This window comes from Ursus maritimus, unplaced genomic scaffold (genome assembly GCF_017311325.1).
Source record: "Ursus maritimus isolate PB19 unplaced genomic scaffold, ASM1731132v1 scaffold_11, whole genome shotgun sequence".
In the NCBI taxonomy this organism is placed as follows: Eukaryota; Metazoa; Chordata; class Mammalia; order Carnivora; family Ursidae; genus Ursus; species Ursus maritimus.
In genome coordinates, this window is record NW_024423453.1 from 55,997,062 (window position 1) to 56,021,206 (window position 24,145).

The 24,145-nt window shown below is 34.7% G+C and overlaps 1 protein-coding gene across 7 annotated transcripts in view; it reads right to left on the reverse strand.

The window, feature by feature from the left end:
* The window catches only part of NEK1 (NIMA related kinase 1), a 230,907-nt gene that overhangs the window by 123,828 nt on the left and 82,934 nt on the right, over positions 1–24,145 (reverse strand). For all 7 annotated transcript variants that reach the window (XR_005833918.1, XR_005833919.1, XM_040626431.1 and 4 more), the window contains one exon: positions 17,429–17,531. Coding sequence is in view for 5 of the 7 variants with exons in the window: in XM_040626431.1 (XP_040482365.1) it covers positions 17,429–17,531 (103 nt within the window). In the remaining 2 variants the exon portion in view is untranslated. The remainder of the gene's footprint in view (positions 1–17,428; positions 17,532–24,145) is intronic.

Here is a 24,145-nt window from a genome sequence, read left to right on the forward strand (position 1 = left end):
TACTCAGCGCTGGAGATGTTCATTTGTAGAGATCCAGATGCGTCTTCCTGCGTCTCAGGCTGGTTCCGTGGTTGTTTAGGCTGGTCTGGTACCTATCCAGCTCGACTCAGGGGACCGGCTGAAAAAGGCGTCCCCTACTCCTCCGCCATCTTAACTCCTCTCACCGTGTCACAACCTCTTTAAAACTACTTCTCTTCATCAGCAAAATGGAGATTTTATGAGTGATTATAAGAATAAACCACAGGAGAAATGTATATACATTTTCCAACTGTACAAATGATGACTATTAATATTTATCAATAAATAATGCTGCCTTAAATCACTGATGCTTTTTTCTTGAAGAGTCAGAGTTTTTATAAATATTCATTAGTGTACTATGCTCTAGGTACAGCTATATAAAGATTTAACTAGTTACAACGTTACTTGAGAAATAAATAGAGTCACAGCTCCAAATGACCACTATAAAATTAGTTCCCAGGTATTATTCCATCCCCATTTAACACCAGTTTCTATTCACATTCATCGCATCAAGGTCTCTGTTGGTCAATTTCTCCCTGACTGCTGGATGTTATACAAAATGAATGACAACGGAAACTGCAAATCTTGCCAAAGATGAAGGATTTCACAAAGACGATGACAGTAATATTGTAAAATTGTTCAAATCAGATGCAAAATCATCTATACCTATGACAGGATAAATTAAGTGAATAAAAGAAAACTGCAAAGAATTATAATGTTGGTTCCTCAAAATATTTTGGTTATTAAAAAACTAAGAAATGGTCTTTAGAGAACTGCCAAAGTCTCAGCCATTTTTAGAAAATGGTTCTCTTTCATATCATAGTTATAAAAGTACATGAAAATCATGAAGTGAAGGGTGTACCATCTTCCAATTCTAATATGAATATTTTTAACATTTTAACATCTCTGAAATGGGGTACATCTTATAGTCAATGGCATCTTATACTCTGTTATAATCTCATCAACTGTTGGCCAGAAATCAGTTATAACATAAATGTTATGCCTGAGTGATGTCTAAATTTTGTTAGTTTCTCTTTCTTGATGTCATAACTGGACAACTGTAACCCCTTAAAGTTTTGATATAAGAAATCACTTATGGGCTTGTTCAAAAGGAAACATGACCCCTGCTAGTTGTTGAAAACCTTCCATTGATTCCTTTTAATAAGAACAAGAAAATGCTAGCAACCAAATTTGCAGACTAGTGTTAACTCCTTCAGAAAAACTCCAAGAGACAAAACTGGAGTACTCTTGTAAGAAATGTTGAAATCTCAATGCACGTGGAGTCATAGAGGATAGAGGATAATATTATTTGAGAAAACATGAACATCAACAACCCTAATTCAAAAAAGAAATGATAGGATGCCTGGGTGGCTCAGACAGTTAAGCGTCTGCCTTCGGCTCAAGTCATCAAGTCCCACATCAGGCTCCTTGCTCATCGGAGCCTGCTTCTCCCTCTGCCTGCTGCTTCCCTTGCTTGTGCTTTCTGTCTCATACATAAGTGAATAACTAAAATCTTTAAATAAATAAATAAATAAATAAATAAATAAATAAAATAAAGACTGGAAAGTCAAATTATAAATGTGAAGTAGATTTAGGAATGAGTATCTTTATCAGTTAATTTCATTCATATTTTCCTTTTTATGTATTCACAAGAATGATACAATTAGAAAATAAAAATCTAAGTTATTTCAGTAAGCATAAAATAAAGTTAAGCAATAAAAAGTATTGCATCAGTTAAGCTGGCAACACTTTTTCTCTTTTAAAATGTAAAATAACAGTATGCCTTACAGTTCTATCTTGGATTTGATAAAACACATACTGTACTTCATTATATAATTCTATCAGAAAAATTACAATCCTCCCTAAATTACTTTCAAATTAATATAGACTTAAATATAACCAAAATTCTGATAAAAATATAAGATAAAATAATTTTTATTTTTTACAGAAAAACAAATTTTTATTATTTCTCAAGATGGAATAGATAAAACAAAAGCCATGTGATTAAACATCACACAGATATAGGAGTATTTCTTCACATGCCTCCTGAATGTATTTCCAGGCTCTTTCTATTTATTTATTTATTGTTTCAAGTTTTTATTTAAATTCTAGTTAGTTAACATATAGTATAATACTGGTTTCAGGAGTAGAATTTAGTGATTCATCACTTACATATAATACCCAAAACAAAATAATTTTTAAATTGTATTTTTCAAGGTAAAATCCCAACCAAACCTTTTTTTCATTCTTTACTACAAAATGTGGATCTCTATTCTATTTAGACTTACTTTAAGTGATCTTTTTCCAATATCAACAATGCTGGGCTAAGGAGAGTCTTCCTACGTGACACAGGGTTGAGTGACAGCACATAACACTATGAATGAGTGTTCCCACAGATTTCTGATTGTTTTTTCAAGGTAGACTCTGAAGTACTCCTTGAGATGTCTACCATACTCCTCTCCTACTCTCTCCTCCCTAAGCTTCGCTATTAGAGCTGATAAACTCTTTCTTATGGTGACAATACAATGTCTATACTCTGAAGTTCCGAGGAAGATAAATGAAGGCCAAAAATATCAGAAAGCTTTTTGTAAGCTTTATAACACACTGTACATAATAATGGTAATTATTGCTATAGTTAATCATCTTCCCCCTCACAGCAGGAAACCAATTTACTCTTCCCCACTGAATCTCTCCGACATCCTCTGCAATAATCCCCAAGCTAACAAGGCAACAGAAAGGTACCATGAACTCTCTCTCCGAGAAGATAAGGGAGATAGGACTTCTGGTAAAAAATTCCTCTGGTATTGCTGAAGTTTAAGAAGTGAAGAAAGTAAGAGAGAGAGGAAAATCAAGAGCAGTAAGAAAGCCAAAGGATGGAAGCTTTCAGCTAAGCTAAAGAGATTTTTTGTTCGTGTGTTTGTTTTAAAGATTTTATTTATTTATTTGACAGAGATTGAGAGAGCAAGAGAGGGACACAAGCAGGGGGAACGGGAGAGGGAGAAGCAGGCTTCCCGCTGAGCAAGGAGCCTGATGCGGGGCTCGATCCCAGGGTTCTGGGATCATGATCTGAGCCGAAGGCTGACTGAGCTGCCCAGGCGCCCCTAAGCTAAAGAGGTTTTAATTTACCCTTCAGGCAATAAAGAACCACTGAATAACTTAAAGCAAATGAGCAATGCATTCAAATTTGCTTTGGAAAGATCACTGTGGCAGCTCAAGTAAAAAATGCACTAGAAAGATACAATCTTAGGGCGCCCGGGTGGCTCAGTCAGTTGAGCGTCTGCCTTTGGCTCAGGCAATGATATCAGGGTCCTAGGATCAACCCCAGTGTTGGGCTCCCTGCTCAGTGGGGGGCCTGCTTGTCCCTCTCTCTCTGCTGCTCCTCCTGCTCATGCTCTCTCTCTCAAATGAATAAAATCTTCAAAGAAAGAAAGAAAAGAAAAAAGAAGGAAGAAAGAAAGAAGGATCCAAGATTAGAAGTAAAGAGATGAAAAGAGTAGCAGAGAAAATTCTCAGAATTTCAACTAGGGCAGAAATAATAAAAATAAATAAATTAAATGAAGGAAGGAAGGGAAAGAAAGAAAAGAAAAGAAAAGAAAAGAAAAGAAAAGAAAAGAAAAGAAAAGAAGGAAGAAAGAAAAAAAGGAGACAAGATAATTAGAAGGTAGAACACATGTGATTTAGTCACTGATTGGATATGAGTTGGGTGGACCATTGACAAGAGAGAAGATTCTGAAAGATCACTTTAATTCCCAGTAACTCAAACCAAAACCTCAAAGTCAAGCCGTCTTTAATAGTGATTCTTACAGTAAGATGGGTAATACAGCAAAGGCAGTAGGTGTGAAAATAATTAAATGCATTTAGTTATTAAAATAATAAGAATGAGGTATCACAAAGCTCCAGTTCTGGGTAGGATGAAATAAGCATATGCTACCACTCCTCTCCCACTGAATGGAATTATAAAATCTGGACAGAACATTTGAGGACTCTGAAAAGTAAATAGCAGCAGGCAAATTAGAGAACACCAAAACTCAAAGTATCACCATCAAGTACATGGTGAGTGTGTAATTTATTTTTTAAACTATGGTATCTTCTGGCCGAAACCTAACGTGGTCAAAAACCTGGAATTGAGCACTCTGGTGATGACAGGTAAAAACAAACAAACAAACGTCCAGTTCTGGCTTACTGAACAGAGGGAACTCTTTGGAAAACTTAAGGAGAAAGGAGGAAATCTCCCCCACACTTTTTTTTTTTCTCTTTCCTTTTTAACTTTCTCTTTTGCTGTAGCCCCCAGGAAAACTCACTGCTATGGCGGCAGCTGAGACAGCAACAGGCAGCTTACAGGAAGCAAAACTCTGAGGGAGGGAAACTTTTGTCTGTGACACTTCACCACCACTTCTTGGCTAAAGAGGTGATGAAATCCTAGATCCTAGGCTTTTATCTGAAAGACTGAAAAGTGGAGCCCCAGGGAATGGAAAAGCATCAAGTCATTGACAGAATGGGAGGAGCTCAGGAAAATGACCTGAGTTGTTTATAAGGTCCTGGGCTTACTGATAACCTGTGTATGTATGGATATAATCCTGTTCTGCATACCAAAGACTTTGAAAATAGAGCTAACAGCTAGACTTCTACCCAGATCTCAGACAAACCACACCGCAGGACAGATCTGAAGGGCACTATAAGACTTTGAGAAAATAAGTGTAAACTAGAACTACAGCACACGACAGAAAAGTAGGAACTTGTGGCCTGGGCCTGAGAGGTCAATTGTCTGCTAAAACAAATATAATCAACAATCTCTGTATGATTTAAACAAAATCCAGAGTAATACTGTAATATTCCAAATGTTCGGGATACAATCCAAAATTAGCATATGAAGAACCACAAAAATCTCAATTTACTTGGGAAATACAATAAGCAGATTATAATTAGATGACACAGATGATTACTTGACAAAACCTTTTTTCAAAATTTTTATTTAAATTCTAGTTACTTAATATATAGTGTAATATTGGTTTCAGGAGTAGAATTTAGTGATTCATCACGTACATATAACACCCAGTGCTCATCATATGACAAAAATTTTAAAGAAACTATATAAAAGTGCTTGAGAAATATCATGAATAGTGGTGAAAAAGGTTAAAATAGAAAGTTTTAGCAAAGAAAAAAAAAAGATATAAAGGAAACCAAATGGAAACACAAGAAATGAAACATACAATTGCCAAAATAAAAAACACCCACTTGATGGGTCAAATAAGCAGAGTGACAATGAAAGGGGCAAGAGTAAGAAAACCTGAAATCAGAATAGAAATTATCCAAACTGAGTAATAGAAAAGAAACTGGAAAAAACTGAACAGAGCTTCACAAACCAGTGGAACAAGAACAAAGATCTAACATTCATATCATCGGAGACCCAGAGAAGAAGAGAAAGAATACAGTGCTAAAAAAAAAAATACCTGAAGAAGTAATGGCTCAAAAATGACATAAGGCATAAATCTACAGGTTCAAGAAACTTAGCAAACTACCAACAGAATAAACCTAAAGAAGTCCATGCCAAAGACAGTGCTGAAACCAAAGAGAAGCAAAAAAAAAAAAAAAAAAAAAAAAAAAAAAAAAAAAAAAAAAATCTTAAAGCATCCAGAGAAAAGCAGACATTATTTATAGGAAAAAAATAATTTGAGTAGGTGAGGATTTCTCATTAAAAACTACGTAGGACAGAAAGAAGTGAAGTAACATGTTTTCAGTGTTAAAAGAAATGAGCTATCAACCCCAAAATACTACATCAGAAATAAGAGGATTTGTAGCTAGCAGGCCTGATCTAAAAGAACTGCTAAAGGAATTTCTACAGACAGAAACGATTTAAGAAAACCTGGAACATTAGGAATGAAAGGATAGCAAGAGAAATGGTAAGTATTTGTGTAAATGTAACAAAGTATTCCTGTCTTTTTGAGTTCTGAAATACACTTAAAGTTGCAAGCAAGTATTACAACATTGCTTGGTGGGGATTTAAATGTATGTAAATGTAATATATAAGACAACTATAGCATAAGAGAGGGTAAAGATGGTGGAAAGATTTCTACATTCCAACTGAAGAAGTAAAACCATGTTTATTATGAAAAGAAAAGTATGTTTTTAATCCCCTTAGCAACCACTAAAAAAATATATGAAAGACATAGCCAAAAACAGAAGAGATTCATTGAAATGGAGTAACAAAAAGTGTTCAAATAACCTACAGTCAGCAAGAAATTGGAAGGAGAAATAAAAAGAACATAAAAATAATAAAAGGTTATGCAAAAACCTAAACATATGAATAATTACATTAAATGCCACTAAATGTAATAATATAATTCTATTACATTAAACACGCTGATTAAAAAAAAGGAATTGTTAGAATGGATTTAAAAAACCCCCACATACCAATTATAGATCCAGTACAAAAAATTCACCAAATCAATCATTACAGGTAGATTAAAAGGATAGAACTAGATATACCATGCAAACATTAATCAAAAGAAACTAGAATGATCATATTAATATCAAAGAAAGTAGACTTCAGAGCAAAAATAATTAACAAGAATGTGGCACATGGACTCTAAGGTAGCTTCCATAAGCCTTGCCTCCTGTGGCAGACACCCTATGTAATCCCCACCCTCTGAGTGAGGGGAGAATTTGTGATTAGCTTCCAACCAATAAAATATGGATGGCTAAGGTAATAGGATGTCAGTCCTGTAACTGTTACATTATATATCATCGTCTTGCTAGCACAGTCCCTCCATAGACTATTCTGGCTCAATGAAGTAAGCAGACATGCTGGAGAAGTCCATGTGGCAAGCAACTTCAGAATGTTTCTAGAATTGAGGGAGAAGTCCAGCCAACAGCCAGCAAGTAGCTGGGGCCCTCATTCATTAAGCCACAGGGAAATGAACTGCCTTAAAAACATGAATGACCTTGAAAGTGAATCCCTCCTCAACTGGGCCTCCAAGTAAGAATGCAGGCCAGCTGACCTTGATTGCAGCCAAGTGAGACCCTTAAATGAAGGATCTAGCTAAACTGTATACAGACTTCTAACTCACAGAAATTATGAGATAATAAATGTGTGTTGCTAAAAGCCACCAAGTTGTGGTAATTTGTTAATTCTACAAAAGAAAACTAACACAAGGAATAAAAAGAGATTACATTTTGACAAAAAGGCCAATTCACCAAAAAAAGCCCAACAAATACTAAAAATATATATTCTTAAAAAGCTGGAGGAAGGGTGGGGAGGAGGGAGAAAAAACTGACAGAACTCAAAGGAGAAACAGACAAATTCGCAATTATATCTGAAGACTCCAACACACCCTACTGCAGTATAAAACAGAACATAGACAGAATTTCAGCACAGATTAAGAAATACTAAAAACACAACCAACTAACTGAATCTAATTGAAACTTGTATAACATTCTACCTGACAGAAGAATACACATTATTTTCAACTGCATGTGGAACATTCATGAAGACAGATCATATTTAGATCAAAATACAAATCCTAACAAATGTAAAACTACTGAATGAAATCCTACAGAGTATGTTCTCTGACCATAATGAAATAAAACTAGGAAACAGTAACTAAAAATAACAGGAAAATGTCCAAATACTTGGAAATTAAACAACACACTTCTAAGTAATCCATGGGCCAAAGAGGATGTTTCAAAGGAAATTAGAATTAGAACTGAATGAAAATGGAAATACAACACAGCAAAATTTGTTGATACAACTAAAGCAGTGCTCAGAGGGAAATTTTACAGCATACAATACCCTTAGAGAAAAAGGGTATTTTTGACCTTAAAAGATGAGAAAAGAACAAAATAAAGAGAAAATCAAACAGAAGGAAAACACTGTGAATGTCCTTAGCGCCACTGAATTGTATAAGACAGTAAATTGTTATGTGTATCTTACCCTAATAAAAACATGTTTTCATGGATCACAGACTTAAAGGTAAAAAGTCAAACTATAAAAGTTTTAAAAGAAAAAATAAGAACACTGTTGTTACTGTCTGATAGGCAAAGAGTTCTCAGACATGACGTCAAAATATGATCCATAAAAACAAAAAAATGACAACTTAGACTTCATCAAAGCTAATAACTTTGCTCTGCAAAGTATAAAGAGAATGATAAACTAACCTACAAACGAGGAGAAAATAATGGCAAATCACTTATCCGATAAAAGACTTGTATCCAGAAAATAACTCTCAAAGCAACATAAGAAAACAACACACAATGAACCTCTTCTCTAAAGAGGTTTTAAAGATGACAAATAAGCTCATGAAAAATTATTCAACGTCACTCTCATTTACAGAAATGCAAATTAAACCACAATGAGATACCTCTATACATGGACTAGATGGCTAAAATAAAAAATATTCACAATATCAAATGCTGATGAGAATGAGGATGCGGAACAAGTAGAACTTTTACTTACTGCTGATAAGAATGCAAAACTGTACAAGTATTTTAGAAGATGGTTTGACATATTTTTAAATCAAGTCAAATATACACTCATCCTATGATCCAGCAAGCCCACTCCTGGATATTTACCCTAGAGAAATAAAAACTTATACAAAAACTTGTAAATGATTGATCAAAGCAGCACTACTCATAATTACCAAAACCTGGAAACAACCCAAATGTCCCTCAGTGGGTGAATGGATAAACAAACTGTAGCACGTCCATATAATGCAATACTACACACCAACAAAAAAGATAAAGCTACTGATATATGCAACAACTTCGTAAAACATCATTAAAATAAATGAAGGAAGCCAACTGCCAAAGTTTAGATACTATTATATGTATGTATACACATATATACAAGGTAAGACATTCTTGAAAAGACAATACTAGAGTAATGGCGAATAGTCAGTGGTTGCCAGGGTGAGGGAGAGTATGACTGTACTGAGATAACACAAGAGAGGTTTTGGGGTGACAAAACTGTTCTGTATCCTGACTGTGGTGGCGAGTACATGAATTTATACATATGTTAAAATTCAAAGAACTGGAGAAGAAAAATAAAGTTAATCTTACTGTATGATAATTTTAAAAATAAAAGAAATTTTTAAAAATGAGGTGCCAGCATGGTGCACTGGGTGTTATACACAAGTAATGAATCATGGAACTTTACATCAAAAACTAGGGATGTACTGTATGGTGACTAACATAATATAATAAAAAATTATTATTAAAAAAAAATGAGGTGCCAGTGCAACACCTAGGAAATGATGTCCAGAAGGCAGCTAGCCAGAAGTCGAGAGGAGTCTGAATAACTGATACAGATATTGAAGTCATCAGTCCCTGATCGAAAAATATGTGGGAACACCCTAAGATATTATTTATAGTGCGAAAATAACCAAGGAGAGAACGCCAGAGAATATCAGCATTTAAAGACTGAGAAGAAGAATCCTGTAGAAGCTATTTAGAAATAATAATCAGAGAAGTAAAAGATAAAGAGAATATGGTATCACAGAAGGCAAGGAAGAAATGCTGAAGTAGTCATGAGATCAAACATCACAGAATGGTCAAGTTTCAATATGATTATGTCATAATAAGCTGTGTACATGGATGGAAAATTGAATAGTATATAAACAATAACAGACAACAGGTGCTTCTTTCATTTGAAATGCCTGGCTATGAAGACGAGGAAGGAGACAGGATGATGACTACATAGGAATGTGAGAAATACAAATGTATTTGTAGGCTAGGGAGGGTACCAGTAAAGAAGGAAAAGTTCAGAAAAGAGAGTCTGAAATAACTGATGGAATAAGGAAGGCCCTTAAGTAAACAGATAAAAGTGTGGGCTCTAAAGTCAGACTACAGAAATTTATTTATTTTTTAATATTTTATTTACTTATTTGAGGGAGAGAGAGAAAGGGAGAGAGAGAGAGAGGGTGAGTGAGCACACAAGCATGGGGAGGGGCAGAGGGAGAAGCAGACTCCCCGCTGAGCAAGGGGGGAGCCCAACACAGGGCTCGATCCCAGGACCCTAAGATCATGACCTGAGCCAAAGGCAGATGCCCAACTGAGCCACCCAGGTGCCCCCAGACTACAGAAATTTAAATACTTATTCTATCATTTAGTAGCTGTAAAGCTTGAACTAGTTAATTTCTTTATGCCTCAGTAGGATATAAAATGGGAATGTAACACAATCTACTTCAGAGAACTGTTGTGAGATTAGAAATAACTAAGAACTTAGAACAACACCTAGTGTATAGTAAGTACCCCAAAAATGATATGTTAACAATTTTTAGTAGTATAACTATCAAAATAGGATGGGATGGGAGAGATTACTTTTGAATACAGGAAGTTCCATCCTTCTCTGAGACTAGAGAAAACAAAGGAAGATTTGGTACAATTACAAATATGTAACTTTAGGCGCAGAAAAATGGGAGGAAGTGTGGGACTTGAAAGTCCAATTTTCTCTGTGAAATAATGACAAAATAATGATTATCTTCATAAAGCGGTAAGGGGCAAAATTATTGAAGAAAATTTCCACTGTGGAAAATGAGAGAGGGTACTGACCATGAAGATACAAAAGGATTGCTAGCAGGACTGACAGCTTGACTGAAACCAGAGACCAAAAATTGATCTGACGTTAATCATCAAAACTTTAATTTCCTTCAGCAATGTTCAGAAGCTTGAATATAAAAATAGTCACTAGCTAAAAGTTACACGTAATAAGGAGGGATATGCCAATTCAAAAAGAAGGGCTCCCTAAGAAGGACAGGCTAACCAATTATACAGGTATGCATATAAGTTTGTGAACTTAATTTTCACATTACTCCAACAAGTTTAAAGGCATCTCTTTTGGAAACTATACAAATGTCCATCAATTGAGGAATAAACAAATTGTCATACATCCATACAATGGAATATGACTCTAATATGGAATAAAAAAGAACAAACTACTGATATACATCAACCTCAAAAAACTATATACTATATAATTGATAAATTAACTTTTACTTTTTAAAAATTTTTATTTATTTATTTTAAGCAATCTCTATACCCAACATGGGACTTGAACTCATGATCTCAAGATCAAGGGTACATGCTCTTCCACTGAGCCAGTCAGGTGCCCCCTACATAAGACTTCTAAAAAGACAAAACTATAGTGACAGGAAGCACATCAGTGGTTTCCTACAGTTGGTGGCAGATTGACTGCAAAGGGACACCAAAAGACCCCCCCCAGTTTTATTGAGATATAACTAGCACATAAGGTTGTACTAATTTAAGGTGTACAACATAATGACCTGATATATGTATATATGAAAAAATAATGATCACAAGAAGTTTGGCTAAAAAAAAAATCATCTTATATAGTTGCAAATTTTGTTTTTCTTATTGTGAGATGAGAAAACTTAAGTGATGATGGGATAGTGATACACCATGATTATGGCAGTAGTTACATGACTACTTTGTCCATCCTCATTATGATATACACTTAAGAGTCGTGACTTTCATTGTATTTAAATTGCATCTATTAATAAAACCAATTTTTTAAAAAGTTCTTGTTTGAAGACCTGGGTAGAATGTTGTCCTATCAAGCATGCTGATAAAGACAGCACTTAAAAGGAGCTCCTTCACCTAGCCTAGTCTACTGTCCATAGATGTCTGTAAAATTACAGGCAAAGGGAGTGTGATAGGTAGAGTTTTAAAAGCTCCAAGGTTTCTTGTTACCCTTACTGCTCCACCAGGCTTACAAATGCTACATAATTCCCAGCACTTTATATATGATGGATTTCATCTATACGATTAGGTGATGTTAAATGGGATGACTGGCATTAAAATAGAGACATTATCCAGTGGGCCTAACCAATCACATGAGCCATTTATTGGTTTACATATTTATTCATTGACAGAAGATATTTGCGAGCTACTTCTTTTTTTTAAAAACTGAAGTATAGTTGATATACAATATTATATTAGTTTCAGGTGTACAAGAGTGATTCACCATCTATTTACATTACAAAATGATCCTACAGTAAGTCTAGTTATCATCTGTCACCATACATACTTACTACAACATAACTGACTATAAACCCTATACTATCCTTTTCATCCCCATCATATTTATTTTACAACTGGAAGTTTGTACCACTTAATCCCCTTCACCTATTTTGTCCATCCCCTCACCCTTTGCCCTCCTGGCAATCTCCAATTTGTTCTCTGTATTTGTGAGTCTATTCCTACTTTGCTTTTTAGATTCCATAAATAAGTGAAGTCATACAGTTTATTGTCTTCCCCTGACTTATTTCACTTGGCATAACATCGTCTAGGTCTATCCATGCTGTCATATGTTAAGATTTCATTCTTTTTCACGGCTGAGTAGTATTCCTGTGTGTGCGTGCACATACGTGTGTGTGTGTCTACATACAATATCTTCTTTATTCATTCATCTATCAGTGGACACTTAGGTTGCTTCCATGTCTTGGCTATTGTAAATAATGCTGCAATAAACATAGGGGTGCATATATCTTTTCGAATTAGTATCTTTGTTTATTTTGGGTAAACAACCAGAAATGGAATTGATGAGTCAGCTGATATTTCTATTTTTAATTTTATGAGGAACTTCCATACTATTTTCCACAGTGGCAGTACCAATTTACATTACCACTCAGAGCACAAGGGGTCTCTTTCCTCTATATCCTCACCACCACTTGCTCTTTCTTATTTTGATACTAGCCATTTCGACAGATGTGAAGTGATATTACATGAGCTCTTCAAAAATCAGAGTTTTCTCCAGCTGGGTGTAGAAGTGGCAGTCAGGAATCTGAAGCATGGAAGGGTTTTGATGCACAAGAAGTTATCTGTTGCTGAGATGAAGGGGGGCCACATGGCAAAGATCTGACAGTGGTCTCTTAGAATTGAGATTGACCCCTGGTCAAAAGCTAGTCAGACAATGAAGACCTCAACCCTATAACAGTAAGAAAAAGAATCCTACCAACATTCTAAGCAGTGAAGAAGATCTTGCCCTACTTGAGCCTCAGGTAAGGACACAGATGGCTGACACCATGATTTTAGCTTGATGAGACCAGAGGATCCAGTTAAAACATGTCAGATTCTTGACGCACAGAAACTGTAATAAATTTGTGTTGCTTTAAGCCACTAAGTTTATGGTAATTTGTTACACAGCAAAGAAAACTAATACAGAGAGCAAATTTTAAATAGTATCTCTATCTCATCATAAAAAAGTTCTAATTTAAAACTTAAAATCTGTGAGGCCTTCCCCACAGTTAATTTCAGCTCTCACATCTATTCACTGCCTCACATTACTAGTGTATATACGCTTATTCAATATTAAGATAATAAATTACTCTAGAGACAAACTATATCTGAGTAGGCTTTAATTCAGTAACATTTAATTAATTAACCCACTACCCCCAAAATGTTTAACAAACTGCCTTGTTTTTAAATTAGCAGATGGAAAAAACTTAATATATGATGCAATACCCAAATATAAAATAGAAAAACAGAAATTCTTCACTCTTACCCCCATCTTTCTAAGGTAAAGTTTTATGTATACATTTAGTCATCTAGGGAATGAAGAAATTCTATATAGTTTAACAAAATGAATCTTGGAAGGTCATATAAAAACCAGTCAAAATGCACTGCTGATCTCTAAGCATTTTTTAAGTTTTTTAAAAAATGATAACAAAATAAAAATACAAAATTCTGTCTGTAAGAAGGCAACATGACACTATAGCTTCCCTTCTTGCAAAATCCTAGAAGAAAGTTGTTTTAAGTGAATATATACCAGCACTCAAAAACAAGCAAAACTCTTGGTAGTCCCAAGTACAGAAGGAATCCAGAGATAAAGAAAAGTACACGAAATCAGTTTTAAGTGAGAGACTTCACTAGCAAAAGCATGTCAGAAAGGATACTACCACAGAAGGTGTGAGCAACATGAAGCATGCTCTTAGACTTGTTGGAAGCTAAGAACATGAGAAGGTCTAGGAGCAGACAACAGTGGTTGGAGTAAGACAGTTACTTCCATTGCATTACTCATCTCCATAAGCCAGAAAGCAGTCTGTTACCTTCAGATAGGAGTGATCAGAGAGGGCATAGTGGTAAAAGACAGGCTAATCCTCTGAATGACTGGCTATAATAAAGAAGAATGAGACTCTCCTTAGCCCAGAAAATAAATTGTTGAGATATTTGCCTGGCAGATTATCAGTACACATCCCATCTATTCTCTACTCTCCTGAAAACTGTGCAGGGGACAGGTCAGTAGCACTCTCCCATCTCACCAGGAGGCCATTCAAACAAAGGTAATGATCAATAAAATAGCCACTCCCAAATACGAATACTGTCAAGAACACCAAGCATTTGATGAACGCCAACACTGTGAAATAGAGAACTCAAAAATGGAGGAAACCAATAATAGCACACTAAAAACAAGATTGTGCAATAACTGTAGTATTATCAGAGAAATGAGAATATGATTAAGGAGATTTAGGGGAAAACCAATTACAATTCATGGATAAGAAAACACAAGTTTCTTTTTTTTTTTTTAAAGGTTTTATTTATTTGACAGAGAGAGAGAGACAGCCAGCTAGAGAGAGAACACAAACAGGGCGAGTGGGAGTGGGAGAGGAAGAAGCAGCCTCCCAGCAGAGGAACCCGATGTGGGGCTCTATCCCGGAACTCTGGGATCACGCCCTGAGCCAAAGGCAGACGCTTAATGACTGAGCCACCCAGGCGCCCCAGAAAACACAAGTTTTTAAATGAAAAGAAGAAACTCCTTAGGTGGGCTGAACTGTAGAGTAGACAAAACTTAAGAATATATTAGTAAGCTAAAAACCAGGCCTAGGAATATTTCTAAAATACAGCAGTAAGAAAGAAAGGGATAAAAAGGATGAGAAAGGGATAAAAAGGGTGAAACAGAAGTACAGAGAAAAGGACATTCGATGAAAGTTGCAATCTATCCATCTAACAGGAATTCTCTTAAGGAGAAAAAGGAGAAGAAGCAGTATTTGAAGCAATGGGGCCAAATTAGTCCTAGACTTAGGGCTGTTCTGGATCTGCCTAGCAGATCTTAAAAGCAAACCTTGAAAAACTCAAAACTATTTCCTAGTAACTTAACTGCATCCCAGAATAAAGCCCAACATATTTAAATATGAAAAAAATCCAAGATTTTTTTAAATTTTAAAATTTTTATTTTTTTTTTTAATTTTTAAAAGATTTTTATTTATTTATTTGACAGAGAAACAGAGAGCACAAGTAGGCAGAGAGGCAGGCAGGAGGAGGAGAAGCAGGCTCCTAGCTGATCAGAGAGCCCGATATGGGGCTCGATCCCAGTACCCTGGGATCATGACCTGAGCCAAAGGCAGATGCTTACTGAGCCACCCAGGTGCCCCCGAAAAAAATCCAAGATTTTTATACACACACACAATGCCTGGCATCCAATCACAAATTACCAGGTATGTGAAGCAGGAAAAGACCCCAATGAGGAGAAAAATCAATCAGAAATGACAAAGATAATGGAATTATTAGGTCAGGTCATTAATACAGCTATTATATTCAAATTCAAGAATGTAGAGAAAAGCATAAGCATTATAAAGAGAGACATGAAAAGTATAAAAATGACCCAAATAAACTTTAGGAAATAAAAAATACAAGATGAAAAAGTTGTCTGAGATGAAAAAAAATACAATGTCTGCATGGGATTAATAGATTAGACAAAGCAAAAGACTAGATTAATGAACCTGAAGATACAGAAATAAAAGTCACCCAAAATGAAAAGTAGAAAAAAGAGTGAAAAAAAATGAACAGACCCTCAATGAGCTGTTGAAAGAGCATCACATGGTCTAGTTGGATGGGTAACTGAGAGTCTCAGAATCAAAAAGAGAGAACAGAAAAATATTTTTGAATAAATAGATGAACTTTTTCCAAACTTGATGAAAATTTTAAATCCACAGATCCAAGAAACTCCATGAATCCCAACAAAATAAACATGAAGAAAACTACACCAAGCTACACTATAATCAAATTGCTTCCAGTGATAAAATGTTAAAAGTCAGTAGAGAAAAAAAGACATATTACCTATACAGGAAAAAGATAAGAATGACAGTGAACTTCTCGTCAAAAATAGACATGCCAGAAGATAACTGGAAAAACATCTTTAAAGTACTGAAAGAAAAAAATCTCAACCTATAATATTATACTCACCAAACATATTTTTCAAAAAAGAAGGCAAAATAATTTTTCAGACATACAAATGCTAAGCATTTTCACCAACTGACCCCCACTACAACTTATCATTTAAAGTATGAGGACAAAATAAAGGCAATTCCCAACATATCTTGGGAAGTTTCTGTCCAAAAGAATTGCCAAAGGATATTCTCCATCATAAAGAAAAATAAAGAGTGGGCAGAATAGTATAATGTAATGAAAAGGAAAGAAATATATAAATATTGACAAGTCTAATAATTGTTTTAAAATATTTTAAATTAAAATCCTTAACTAAAATTCCAGACGCTATTAACTTTGGAGATATGGGGTAAGAGAAAACACAGGAGGTTCTCTTCTATCTACAGGAAGGATACAAATACAGATTAATTCCAAAATTAGGAAAACAAATTCATGTGTTAAAGGGTAACCATTAAAAAATCTAAGTATCTTTCAATGACATTATTTCCAAAAAAAATATCCTAAATTGCAATAATTACATTAACTCATAAAGATACCACTTATAAACTTACAGTAGTTATAAATGTAATCAAAATACACTACCATATAATTGATCTATTTTCTATGTTAGCAGGATGCTTCATGGTGTGGTGAGCTGACAGAAACAATCAGTTGTTCTGTGGACAAAAGGTCAAAAGGCATTTGTGCACCTCTACAAGTCAAAACTATTAGGTTTTAACTACTAAAATGATTATCTAAAAACTGTTAATATTTTCTTGGATACATGACTTAATTAAGTTAGCTGGCATAATGGAGGTTTTAACATACTTTTGCTTCTAATGTGCTTTTGAGACGATACATAGTTACACTTATATTTATCAAAATGTTTCCCATTTTTCTTTTAAAATTCTTTGCTACTTAAAAGTATTTAAAACCAAAAGCACGTATGAAAAAACAAACCTAGCAATGTGAAAACTCACTTGTTTTAATATAAACATCTAGGTGGCTATATCTATTTCTCTTTTTAAAGGAAGAATACAACTATGAACCTACTCCTAATTAACCAAACCATCAACAGAATTTCACCTTGGTATAAAACATATGGCAGAAGAAAGGTTTAGGCATATCAAACTTTATACTCTGTAAAGTTTAGAGTAAATGTTTTTAGAGATTTAGAATTCATTTATACCTACCTTGTTCCAAACCTTCACTTTGAATATTAATATATTCGAAATCTCAAAAAAAAAAATCATACCATATGTCCTTCGGCTCGAGCTTTATTTTGCCGTGCTTCCCGTTTTCGCTGTAGGAACTCTTCCACTTGTTTAGTTCTTTCCACAGCTAGCTGCCCCTTTTGTCTGAGTAATTTGGACAAACAGCATAGTCAGAAATTCTGAACATTATTTCAAAAGTTAAAAATTAGACTGATTCTAAATGTTTTCTTTGTTGGGGAATATGACATAAAACCTTTCCCTGTAAGGAAGAAAAAGCTACATATATTACTATCTACTACCTAAATCACATCTTTACTATTCTAAATAAAAGTAAAATCTATACTACTACTCCAAATCTTATCAAGAAGGTTTCTCTCACATTTATTTAATCTAGTCTACTTACACATAAAATTATGTTGGACTATATTTAATTATAGAAGAATCTCAACAGTTTTCAAGTAGTGAAACTTATCTCAGAACTCTGTACCAAATATATCTAAGAACCTTCCTTAAACAGCATTGAAGTAAAACTAAAGCACTATAGTAGCAATTTCAAAAATGAAATATGAACACGAATTCAAAAAAAAGTTTGTGCAAGTTTTCAAAATACAGTAAAAAGTGATGTCTAAATTCCTGGAGTATCACAACTATTAAAAACTAAAATGCACAGGTTATATTTCTGCATCTCTCTGACAATTACAAAAGAACGTAAACACATTGAGCTTAGAATACAAATAAAAAAAACAAGGGCATCTGGCTGGCTCAGTCAGTTAAGCGTCCGACTCTTGATTTCTTCTCAGGTCATGATCCCAGGGTTGTGAGACTGAGGCCTGAGTCGGCTCCGCACTGGGCGTGGAGCCTGCTTGAGATTCTCTCTCCCCCTCTCCCTCTGCCCTTCCCACCCCTGCTTCCAAGTACTCCCTCTCTCTAAAAAAAACTTTTTAAAAACCATAAGAGACTCTTAATCTCAGGAAACAAATTTAGGGTTGCTGGAGTGAACGGGGGGTGGGAGAGATGGGGCGGCTGGGTGATGGATATTGGGGAAGGTATGTGTTGCGGGGAGTGCTGTGTATTATGTAAGACTGATGATCACAGACCTGCACCCCTGAAACAAATAATACATTATACGTTAATAATAAAAAAAATTTTAAGTTTTAATTTAAAAATACATATAAATAACATTTATTGAACATCTAATATATATTGTACCTGTTCTACTGTACCTAATATATATTGTGCCTTTTATATATTATGCCTGTAATATATTTTGAAAAATACAAAAATAAATAAAATCCAGCCCCAATAATCAGAGAACTCATAGTATAGTATCAAATGCAGTTAATTTTGGAGGTGAATTAAAAAGATGAACAAGTGATAGGCTGTGCTTCTACTCAGATTTTGGCTACTAAGACACACAAACTTCCTATAGCCTCTCTTTAAGACCATAACTAAGTTATGCTCTGGATAATACATGAAGTAATGTATTTTCTGTCTTCCAATAGGTTTAAACACTTCCTGACTTCCATCATTGGAATTTTCTAGGATTAGATAATCTCTATAGCTGGTTAAGAGCCTTTTATTATGACTGTCAGGTATATGTAGGTAGTAACTCTTAATCTAGTTCACATCACCAAATTAATAAATTTACCTAACATAACCCATGGTAGTTTGAGTAGATTAGATTAAGAAATTTGTTTATGCCTCTGTAGTGCACATGTGCTATCCTCTAGCAGTCATATTATGCACCGTATATTTATGAGATTAATATCTAGTCTGGATGCAACACATCTGCCTGCATGTATTGAGGCAAGGCTGTATCCTAGTCAGCTACAGTCCCTTTATAGAAGGCTGGGCCTGAAGAGGGTTATATACTTTAAGAGGATATGACACTCAGGCATGTAATCTGAAGCTGCATGTCCACTGTTAGGCTCTTTTGGGGGGTCCTGGAAGCTTACACCACCACTTGCAATTAAAAAAAATTGCTGATCTCTCTATGTATCCTGATTGCATCTCTAACCTTCATTGAAGTAAAACATGTTTCATTTCCCTAAGATACCATGTCCAATGTTTGTCAGTCTAAACCTCAAACTGACATATGTTAATACAACAGCTGCACAGAATTATTTTACTGAAACCTGGTCATATGTATAACAGTTTTGATTTATAGATTTTCATACCATTTAAATATATAAAGTACTCCTATTCTATTTATTTATATGATTTATAGGTTTAGCTTCACTGAATAGTCTTTTCCTAAGCTGGTTTAAATAAGAAAGGGAAGAAAATGGGGAGGTAAACAGAAGGGGGAATGAACCATGAGAGACTATGGACTCTGGGAAACAAACTGAGGGCTTCAGGGGAGGGGGAATGGGATAGACTGGTGATGGGTATTAAGGAGGGCACATACTGCATGGTGCACTGGGTGTTATACGCAAGTAATGAATCATGGAACTTTACATCAAAACCTAGGGATGTACTGTATGGTAACTAACATAATATAATAAAAAAATTATTAAAAAAAAGAAAAGAGAAAGAAAACAGATGAACACATGGGAAGGGGAAAAAAGAGAGAGAGATAAGGAAACAAACCATAAGAGACTCTTTCCGATAGAGAACAAACTTGAGGTTTGGTGGAGGGAGATGGGCTAGATGGGGGATGGGTATTAAGGAGGGCACTTGTCATGTTGAGCACTGGGTGTTAAATATAAGTGTTGAATCATTAAATTCTACTCCTGAAAACAATATTACACTATATGTTAACTGACTAGAATTTAAATAAAAATGGGGAAAAAAGAAAAAAATAAAAAAAAAAATAAGCAGGTTTACATAACTCATTGCTTTCAACCACAAACTTAAAACCTGTAGTGATTTTTGCTTAAGATTATCTTTTCCCCCTCTCATATATCAAACAAATACTTATTGAGTGTTAACTATCTGTCAATATTATATCTGTCTTTGAAGATGTAAAGATGTATAAAACAGTTCTAAAAATGCAAGGTTGATTCAATAAACAAAAATGAGAGTAATGAACCTTATTAAAAGAATAAAAAGACAAAATCAGTTTAAATGATCTATGACCCCTCGTAACACTATAAATAACCTGTCTTTATTTTCACATGCACTTGTTTACTACTACATATACACCAAAATAAGAACCCATATTCATATTCTTATTCCTCTCCAAAACAGTAAAACTGCTAAACTATTGGCACAAACTATTCGTGCTACATTCATAGAGATAAACCAGAAATAGTCAATTTATTCAATGGTCATTTTCTTCATTAAACATTATTAAGAATTCATAGGCACATATTATTTTAGACAAACTGAACACTCTATCATATTTTTCATCCTTTGAGTTCCAAAATTATACCACTTAAAATCAGTAAAACAGCAATCCAGATTTATAAAGTAATGACATAAACACCATATAAACCACAATTAAATAGCAAGAAAGTAGGAATTTGGAAAGTAAAATACAGAGACATTAAAATGCGCTAAAAAGAAGTAATTATTTTAAGACAAACCCTTTTTTTTATCCTGAAAAGAGAGGGGTAAAAAGGAGTAAGTTCTTCCCTTTCCTTTTGTTATTACAAAGGCATGAATAACTGTCAACATCTGGGTAGGTTACTTCACATCCCTGGCTCAAATCCTTTACAAGTAAGGGATATTTAAAAATTCTGAAGGATGATAATGAGTGATTAAGAGGTAAAAACAACACAATAATAAGTAGCAATCCAGGTAGAAGAAATAATCTGAGAAATAAAAATGAGTCAATATGGTTTAATGTAGAAGAGCTGGAGTGGTATAGAGTTAATGAGATGAGAGAAGAATGTAGGGGGTTAAGCTTCCTCCTGTGTTTCAGTGGCATAATGTCAATCTGATGGAATGGAACTGCCATTAGCTTTACCCAAATTAAATGATGCAATAGAGAGAAAAAGACTTGGAAAAGTAAAAGCACCTATAAAACACAAGTGCTAAGAAGCACTCAATAGTTTTATAAAATGGTCTTACATGGCTGAGGCTCTAACAGTAAAAATCTAATTGAATGTAAGTTCATCAGCTGCAACAGTGTACCACTCTGATGGGGGATGCTGATAAGGGGGAAGACTATGTAAATGTGGGGACAGTGATAATAGACGGGAAATCTCTATACCTTCTCCCTCGGTTTTGCTGTAAACCTAAAACTGCTCTAAAAAAAGTCTTAAAGAAAAAGCTAATTGAAGAAGTGTGTTAAGACAGATATAAAGCAAAGTCAGACTGGCCAGAGTTACTGATAATAAGGGAAGAGGAAAAATATGTAAAGCCATGAAGAGGGGAGCAGGCAAATAGGGGTGATCCAAAATATAAGGAAAAGAGAATTTGAAAGAGTTGACCATAAATATCAATTTGCTGATTCAGTTTGAATTAGGGAAAAGAACTGACCGGGAAGGACAATGATATACAAATTACAATGAAACCAGATGTTATGACAGTGTGGAAAAAATGTTCTTTAATGCCAATGGCCACTAAAGAGTACAAGACAAAAGAATCATAATATTTAAATTGGAGGAGACCTTAAGTATTAACTAGTCTAACTTCTTGCTGAATAAAGCATTTCTCTATTTCCATCTGGATATACCTGACACATGGTCACTCAAACCTCTAGTTTAGTAGTATCAGCTTGAGGACATTCATTAAATCCCATGACAGGCCAGCCATTACACAGCCCTCATACTGGGCTAAAATTGGTTCCTCAACTTCTCTGAGTCATAGTAATTCTACGTGGTGGAAATATAAATAACTCTCTCTTTTACATGAAAAGCCATCCAATTCTTCTAGGCTTGCTACTTTAAGCATGCTTTCTTTAATGGTGGCTAAATTCTCCCAGCTTCTTTAATTTTCCTAAGAAGTTGTTTTAATCCTCACTAAAGTCAATATGGCACAACAGTTGAGTGAACTTTGGAAAAAACTGTCCAATTTTGACTCTTGGTTTTACTAATAAATAGTTATGTGGCCTTCAACAAATTATTTGTTTACGCAGTGCCTCAATTTCTTAACAGGGAGAATTATAATATCTGCCCCATGGCATTGGTGATAAATAAATGAGTTAATACTATGATCAATTCCCATTATTCACAGTAGTTATGTACTGTAAGGTCACCAGGAACACTGAATTAGACAATACTGAACCACCACCCCTAGGAAAAACACAGGGATATGTTCCTACTAGCCTCTTGTTACAACATCTTCCTCAATGGATTGATACATAACATTGTTTTGTGTTTCTATTTATTTTTTTATTTTTATTTTTTAAATATTTTATTTATTTATTTATTTGACAGAGCTAGAGACAGCCAGCGAGAGAGGGAACACAAGCAGGGGGAGTGGGAGAGGAAGAAGCAGGCTCATAGCGGAGGAGCCTGATGTGTGGCTCAATCCCATAATGACAGGATCACGCCCTGAGCCGAAGGCAGACGCTTAACGCTGTGCCACCCAGGCGCCCCTGTGTTTCTATTTAAAGATGCCTTATTTAATGTATATAGCTTGAACTCTGAGCCAACAGTGCTCTCGCACTGGAGCAAAAGCTTACTTGACACAAATATTTTCTCCATGAAGTACATCACAGCCTTCCTGCACTTCGGAACACCAGACAGTACTTCAATGCTGTGTTCGAGGGCCATTTTAAACAGTGAAGTCACCAATATGAGGCACAAAAATGCAAAGTTTGGTAATAAATACCCCACAAAAACTACATTTGTTTATGAGTGCTGAAACAAGAAAGTAAAGCATCGCCTTTTCAAACTCAGTTTGGAATACGTGCACTGGACAACTCAAATTTTTTGCTGCTCTGTACACATCCATGAGTGACCGTGGAAGCACTGGGAGTATTAATTATGGGGTTATATATAAATTTTAGCAAGAAGTCAAATTCATAAACACTCCACAAATAATGAGAATTGACATATATGTAAATTACTTCAAACCGGTTTTGGCAGAAAGTGCCCAACTAAATATTAGCTCCTATTTTTATTATTGTTATCATCATTCTCATAAATCACTATTCTTACAGGTGCCTAGTTTATCAATATCCTTTATGTAATCAGTATAGAATATAGTGAAAAATTCATCTCCTCTACTACTTTCATTTCAAATTTTATATTTTCTAAAAATATTCCTTAGCTCCTAAAAAGCTATTGGTGCTAGCCAGAGTGTAATAAAATGGTCACTATTATATACTGTCAGACTGAAGATAAATAGGTACAGTTTTTCCAAACAGAAATTTAGTAATAGTTAATAAATACATTTAAATAATAAATATATTAATATTTCTTTCCAGAATCTTCACCAAGAACTAACTGACCAACTTCTTTAATCTAATAATTGCCCTTCCAAAATTGTTATACAGAAATGAGAAACAAAAAATAAAATTTGGCAAATAATTACAAAAAAATTACAACCAGTGAATTACAGTAGGGGATTTATTACATAAATTATGATAATTCAGACCCTGGAATCTTACAGACACATCAAAATTCCCTTGAAAGCAATTTTAGCATGGGAAAATGTTATGGTAAAAACGTTAAATAAAAATAGATTTAAAAAAACCCAACCAGATACAAAATTGTACATATGATTTGATCTCCACTAACTAAAGAAAAAAAAAATGCAAAGAAAATAGACCAAAGTCTTCACAGGAACTGCCTCTGTAGAGATGAGTAGTGATTTCCATTCCTGCTTCCTAACACCCTCCTTATGCTTCATAATTTTTCTGAAAC